The sequence below is a fragment of the Sinocyclocheilus rhinocerous genome, unplaced genomic scaffold, assembly GCF_001515625.1.
Source record: "Sinocyclocheilus rhinocerous isolate Xijiao unplaced genomic scaffold, SAMN03320098_v1.1 scaffold2071, whole genome shotgun sequence".
Classification (NCBI taxonomy): Eukaryota; Metazoa; Chordata; class Actinopteri; order Cypriniformes; family Cyprinidae; genus Sinocyclocheilus; species Sinocyclocheilus rhinocerous.
The window spans coordinates 8,373-15,709 of record NW_015649573.1 but is presented as its reverse complement, the minus strand read 5'-3'; the positions used below and the strand labels follow the sequence as shown (position 1 = coordinate 15,709).

At 36.8% G+C, this 7,337-nt stretch overlaps 2 protein-coding genes across 3 annotated transcripts; one reads left to right on the top strand and one right to left on the bottom strand.

Moving 5' to 3' along the window:
• The first annotated feature begins 963 nt into the window (after window positions 1-963).
• LOC107710755 (uncharacterized protein C9orf78 homolog) lies at window positions 964-3,360 on the top strand. Of its 2 annotated transcripts, none has more exons than XM_016515596.1 (9): window positions 964-1,155; window positions 1,311-1,370; window positions 1,530-1,581; window positions 1,696-1,766; window positions 1,859-1,936; window positions 2,066-2,263; window positions 2,639-2,781; window positions 2,938-3,036; window positions 3,123-3,360. In XM_016515596.1, the coding sequence occupies exons 1-9, from the start codon at window positions 1,079-1,081 to the stop codon at window positions 3,215-3,217; spliced, it is 873 nt and encodes a 290-aa protein (XP_016371082.1). In that variant the 5' UTR covers window positions 964-1,078; the 3' UTR covers window positions 3,218-3,360. The 2 variants fall into 2 exon arrangements, with proteins under 2 accessions (XP_016371082.1, XP_016371081.1); XM_016515595.1 differs by lacking the exon at window positions 2,639-2,781 and adding an exon at window positions 2,382-2,524.
• Window positions 3,262-7,208, bottom strand: LOC107710756 (mediator of RNA polymerase II transcription subunit 22-like). The gene is made up of 4 exons (XM_016515597.1): window positions 7,052-7,208; window positions 6,881-6,961; window positions 6,594-6,802; window positions 3,262-4,398 (listed from the first exon to the last, which is right to left on the bottom strand). The coding sequence occupies exons 1-4, from the start codon at window positions 7,172-7,174 to the stop codon at window positions 4,209-4,211; spliced, it is 603 nt and encodes a 200-aa protein (XP_016371083.1). The 5' UTR covers window positions 7,175-7,208; the 3' UTR covers window positions 3,262-4,208.
• Window positions 7,209-7,337: the final 129 nt, after the last annotated feature.

Genomic DNA, 7,337 nt, shown 5'->3' with positions numbered 1-7,337 from the left:
TTAAAAAATAACGAAAGAAGAAGTGTGGTATCTAGCAGCGAGTAGCTGTGAGTCTGTGCCTGAAACTCTCAGGAGCCCAAAACTGCTGTTTCATGCGCCTAGCACGACTGAGAAGGATGCATCCACCCCGTCTCACCTCGTCTATTGTTACAGTGAGGAAATGCGCAGTAATGCATCATAAAGATGTATTAATCCTTGAATCTATTTTTCCATAAGTAAAGAAGCTTAAAAAGAATTCCGAACAGAAAGGGAAAAACAACAACAACAATAATAATAATAATAATAATAATATGAATCGGCCCCACTATTCATCTGAATTTAAAGAATATCTCAAAACAAACGGCATCTTTCTGCGTCTACAGTTGCTCTACGTGTCATCGTCAGCCACCTAAAAGCTGTTTAACATCACAATCTTACAGAATAAACAGGCCATATTTCCACTCGGGCTGCAAGACACTATTCATGCGCTGACTCGACATGATAGTATCTAAGCAAATAAACAGTGACACTCCGCTTCAGCCGAAGGAAAGATAAGAACAAACATTTACCTGTCAGACAGAAACAAAAATAACGCTCATAGATGATCATTTTAGGCCAATCGGTGGTATTTGTAACAGTGGTGGGTAGCAGTGCACTAAACAACATCCATACTGAATACAGCATGAGTGTGCGTCAGCGTCACAGCTTTGACATAGCCAATGAACGCTTTCAGTTCTTTCATCTGATCAAAAACTATTTTTAATTTACTTAAACTTATACATTTTACATGCTGCTTGATTTAGGAGTTGATGTTTTTAATTGTTTTGTTATTATTTTTACTTCGTTTTTTTTTCTTATTTGTCATATGAGTAGCTGATCTTGAACCAGCCTCTTCATCCCCATTTACGCCGTTAAACGCTTGTATGGAAAACAGAAGAGCTGACCTCAGATCAGCTGTTAATACCTTAATTGTGACGTCAGCGGAAGTTTCGGGAAATGTGAGGAAAGCGGTCCGTCGATAAACACAGACCGCCGACGTTGCGTACAGACGTGTGAAGGTGTAAAATAAACATTAAATAATTCAACGCTTTTTGAAATCATGCCCCCAGGTAAGAATTTTAGGAGGAGGAAGGAATCATCCGACGAGGAAGATGATGAGACAAAAGCCGTGGTCAGGTAGATATGTTTTAACATTAATGCCAAATAGAGTAACCGAACATGTCCGTATATAGAAAAGTATTTATGTAACATTACGTTAAGTGTCACACCCAGACGCCTGTTTATATGTGAGAATATATTTAAAAATGTTAAATTCAAACATATTTTCTAAGGTCCAAACTGGGTGAAGCCAAGGAGCTTCAAAGTTTACGAAAAAGGCAGCATGGAGTAAGGTTGGTCACGTGTCTATTTAGAATGCTTTTCCTTTTTATACGAATATAACAGTCTTAAACGTTTTGTACATGTCTTATTTTTACGGTGTGTAATTTCCAAGTTTTAATTAATTTATATAATTAACCATTTTAATTAATGTATACATTCTGCTCCTCCAGCATTGCTACGTTACTTGTAGGAGATAAGCTTCCTTTGGAGGCTGAGCTCGAGGTATGTTTTTTTTTAAGCAAACTACATTTTGTATTACAGTGAAGGTCTTGCAGTGTTACAGTAAATGTATGATTTAAGTGGTTAAATATTGTCACTCCGTGTTTTGTGCATTAGGATGACCCATTTAAACTGAAGACTGGAGGTGTTGTTGACATGAAGAAAGTGAAAGACAGAAATCGAGACATGTAAGTGATATGGAGCCTTGTTTGCTGTTTCTTTAAAGTTGATGTCTCTGTATTTTAAAAGTGAAATAATTAACATTTCCTCTCCACTATAGGACAGCAGATGAAAACGACCTGAATCTTGGTACCTCCTTTTCTGCTGAGACTAACAGACGAGATGAAGATGCAGACATGTAAGTGCATATGTGTCCGCGCAAACCATCTGTATTCTTCATCGTTCTACATGATGCTTGTTTTTAGTCAATTTTGCCTGCATTTAAATGTTTATATCCTCTCTCTCCTTGTATGTTTTTTTCATTCAGGATGAAGTACATTGAGACCGAATTAAAGAAAAAGAAAGGCATGGTGGAGGCAGAAGAGCAGAAAGTGAAGGTGAAGAATCCAGAGGACCTCCTGTATGAGCTTCCAGAGAACATCCGTGTCAGTTCTGCCAAAAAGACAGAAGAGATGTTGTCCAATCAGATGCTGAGTGGAATTCCAGAGGTGGATCTGGGGATAGAGTAAGTAAAGACCAAAACTAATTCAAAGACATTTCCTTTGCTCACATCTGAGATATATCTTTATATTCCACCTAGCTATGGATGTCAGCTTCAAAACCCTTTTTCCCTTTCTTATCAGTGCAAAAATAAAGAACATCATCAGTACAGAAGAAGCCAAAGCAAAGCTGCTTGCTGAGCAGAGGAATAAAAAGATGGACAGCGGGACCTCCTTTGTTCCCACTAACATTGCTGTGAATTACATCCAGAAAACGCATAATCGCTGTAAGTGCACAAGTATATCTAAGTACCAGCACTTTGTACACATCTGAGATATATCTTTATATTCCACCTAGCTATGGATGTCAGCTTCAAAACCCTTTTTCCCTTTCTTATCAGTGCAAAAATAAAGAACATCATCAGTACAGAAGAAGCCAAAGCAAAGCTGCTTGCTGAGCAGAGGAATAAAAAGATGGACAGCGGGACCTCCTTTGTTCCCACTAACATTGCTGTGAATTACGTCCAGAAAACGCATAATCGCTGTAAGTGCACAAGTATATCTGAACTACCAGCACTTTGTATTTTAAGGTCATGTGCTTAGTGCTCATGAATCAAGAAGTTTGTCTCCATAATTATTTATTTTCTTCCCTAAAGGACAAAGATTAAGTCATTTTCTATATATATTTTTTTTCTTCAAGTCTATCATGAGGATGTAAACGCTCCCCAGAGACGACACAGAGAAGAACCCAAAGCCAGGCCACTACGAGTAGGAGACACTGAGAACCCATTACCTGAGTGTAAGATCATATCTTATTTCGCTAAAAATAAGACAGAACTGCATTTGTTGGATTTATATTAATGTTTATCTCTTCTCGTTCTCCAGCTTCACCACCCAATTACCGCAAGAGGCCGAATAATGAGAAGGCCACAGATGACTACCACTATGAGAAATTCAAGAAGATGAACCGACGATACTAATCCTCCACCTTCGCTTCACAGCCACCTAGTTGGACACTTTTTTTCCCTGTAAAATGAGAGATGTAAATATTTGACATGCAGTCGTAAACATTTTACAATAAAACTCCCCCCAAAACATTGGTCATCTTTGCAAACTTTATAAAATAGAAGAACATTTTGTTTTCATAATAATGTACTGTGCACCATGTTAATGCATTATATAATGTGTGTTTCAGTCTGTTCAACAGAATTGATTTATCACTTTATATTAATGAAACGTCATTGTTTTATTAAAGGTTATTTTTATTCTACAGACTTTGCTAATGAAATAAAGTAATATTATAACCTCTATTAGAGTTACAACATTTCCTTTCCTCTTAGTTTTTGCTTGGGTGTATTTTAATTACCTAAAATGGAAAGATTGTCCTACGGTAGCACAGCAATAAAAATATATACATGTAAATGAATAAAAAAAAAAAAGAGAACAGTTCCTTGGCAGTCACATTTTGAAGAGCATTACAGTGTACATATACTATGAAACATACAATGAAATTTAACAGCTTATTTTGTTACTTAAATAGAGGAGCTAGATTTACTCAAATGTAGGCAGCATGTTTACAGAGAAGTCTCCTTTTCTTTTAGCATCCAAAACACCACTTGCTTAAAGTTGTTAAATTACTCAACTTGTATTTTTTGCAGAACAACAATGAAAGTATAGCATAGTTGTAATTTTACCCAAAGAGACATTAAATTTAGCCAATAAACAGACACAAAGACAAACACTTCTTTATTCCAATGTAGCAAGTTACCCAACTACGAATTAGAAATACTATTCATTGAAATGTTCTCAGCATTAATTCAGTGTCATTTTTGCTGGACAAAATCACATCATCAATTCAAGTAGTTGACTAGATTTGCAGTCTGCAGCTGGAGGTTTAAGATGGGGCTTTTTATAATGGCAAATTGCTTAAATGTGTAATCTAACTGGTCCATGAAGGAAGCCACTGGTATTTCATGACTGCTCACTAGTGCTGCTGCCGTGGCTGTTTAGGTGACGCTGCATGGACTCCTGGGTCCCCAAGTGGTCTGAATCCTCTGGGTTGGCACACGAGGGGTCAGAGGTCATCTCAGGGGACCCCCAACTGTCCTGCCGATGAAAGGTCTCACAAAGTGGCAACTCAACACCATCCCACTGTCCACAGCTAGAAATGTTATACACACACACACGTTACACACAAACTAACATTTATTCTGTCCACTTCTGCCTAAAAACACCCAATAATCCATTAGGAGTATGTATGAATAATGTTAAAACATTCATTCAGTCATTACAAAACAAACTCACACAACAGAAGGCACTGGGAAAGAAAGCACAAGCAGGGAAAGGAAGTTGTGAAAAGTATTGCTACTGACATGTCTGGAACTGTGTGGTCACATGGCATTACTCTTCTGTTTGCTGTCTTTCTATACACTGAACAGATAAGTGTAGGGTCTAATAATAAAACTGCTCAACAGATGAAAAGCAAAAGGCTGTAAGCAGCAGAGAATTTAGATTATGCACTCAGCAGAGGCAGAAGATAAATTCCAAATCAGAGGTGAGCAAATAATAGATCAGACACTAAATGTACTCTATTTTATCTCTGGTTTATTTATGAAATTTGAAATTACCAGTTGGTTTGTGAAAAAAACTGACAAATATTCTGACACATTTTGAACAGGTACTAATGTGACCAACACTGTTTCTACTTAAAATGTCACCACAAAGAAATACAGTGTAGTGCAATTTCAAACACTCCATAAATGATAAATATTACATTTTGAACATGACACATATGCCACTGAAAGCTAAATATTTTCCCAGTTTACACAAACTTTGATTAGTTTAACAGAGAGAGAAAAAAAATCACTGCATTTATATTGAATATTGAATATATAGTGAAAATCTTCTTGAATGATTTCTTCTTCTTGAAAATTCTTGATTTGATTTTCTGTTTCTTGAATGATTTTCTTCCACTAAGCTAATTAATATGATACTTTAAAGTAATTTTTACAATACATACAGCACCCTACATTCTTTTTTTACAAATTCTAAAGTGCTTTGAATTTTGCAGCTCATCATTGAGTACAGGCATCAAAATTAATGTGCTCAGTCCAATATCAAATTTAGATTCACATGTACATTTTTCTTCAAAAATGTAGAAAATTATTTCAAGAATTATTTCCAAAATGTCTCTTCTCATATAACTATTAATGTTTATTCTGGTGTGCTTCAAAGACAGCTTGAATTGATTTAAAATCTCTGAATATCATACTAATCTCTATAAAAATTCAACCCAAACAGCACCAATAAGAATAAATACACATCCTGATTGCAAGTAAATCTTCTAAAACATAATAATTTAAAGGGGTCATATGATGCGATTTCAAGTTTTCCTTTCTCTTTGGAGTGTTACAAGCTGATTGTGCATAGATAAGATCCCTGAAGTTGCAAAGACTAAAGTCTCAAAACCAAAGATATATTCTTTATCAAAGTTAAGACTCTGCCACGCCCCCCTAAAACGGCTCGTTCTAACACGCCCCCACATATCTACCTCACTATGTGGAAACATTTGAAGGAGGGGGCTTTGTAGAAAACGAAGCGTTTGAGAGAGGCGGGGCATAGAGGACCTACAATAATGTACAGTATTTGAAAAATAATGTGTTTTTTAAACATTAAAGCATGTCAACATATTCTGTTACACCAAATACACAAAATAATGATCTTTAAAAAAGCATCATATGACCCCTTTAAGGCACCTGGAGGGGAAATATTTACATGCACTTTTGTATAACAGATGGGTTTTCTTGTGCAAGATCAGTTATACTGAAAGTGCTTGATAATGTCTTTGGTGTGACTACAATATGAATTGATATGACAATATGGATGGATATATGGATGTTTGCTATATTAGAAGCATAGCAGAAAAATATATGTTTGGCTTGTTATAATTATGACAAGCTGAAAAAAACACAAGGGCCATACAGTTTCTAAATTGTCTTACTATGTGACTGAACTGGGTCAAAGAAGAATGTACTCTTGTATTAGTTATTGTCTTACCTGCAAGAATGAACACTCTTATTAAGGCACAATGGTATGATATGACTGTGTATGAAGGACCAAAATGGCATGGTTTAATTCAAACAAATAGCAAACCAACATGGTTAGCACATGATATTTTAGTAAAATGAAAACCGGTCAGAGCCTATAATTGGTTGTGCAAGTTAAAAATACCTTTAGCTCCATAAATCACCCTGTGTTATGTTCTTATGATGCACATATGCATCACATTTATGGTGTTGGTAAGCAAGGGAAGGCAGAGGTGACTGCACACGTTTGGGATCACTGGTCTATTTGTACCTGGAGGAGTAATACTCTTCCTCGAGCTCATACAGGTCGATGGCAATCTCATCACGCAGGGAGATGAGCTTCTTGTCGCACTCTTCCTGCAGCGTGCGCAGCTGCTGGTTGCGGAGACTGATGGCCTCGTTGACAGAGGGGAAGTCATTCAGGATGAGGAACTGCTTAAGGTCTGAGACAAGCTTCATGAGAGACTCTCCTGCACGTACCTAAGACACATTAAACATGGAAATGTCATCCAAGTCTAATATGTCTATTAATTATCGTACTACCACTGTAGATCTTACTATGTTGGCAGCTCGCACGTGCATTTCATAGTGATCCTGCTCAGCTTGTGTCGCCCTGGAAACCTGAGTCTCATCTTCCACCTGATAGATGAGATGACCAGATCATTGTCCTTGTAAAATGATATTGATAATAAATGTCACATAGTCATAGCAAAATGCACACCAACATACCTTTGCCGTTTTGATTATTTCGGTGAAATTGTCTAGAATTGACCTGATGTCATCTTTAAGTCTCTTATTGTAGTTCTGCAGAAGAGTTTCTTTGCTTTGTGGGAGTACTCTCTGTGTGGCCATCACAGCGCTCTTCAGTCACACTTGACAGTGCTAAAGGATCAGAAACAAGACTTTACTGTTAGAACTGCAATTAGTTTTCACATTAACTGCTACTAAATACATATAATAAACAGCCATTGATACATTTCCGACCCCTAACTGCAGCCACAGCCTTTTTTTTTTT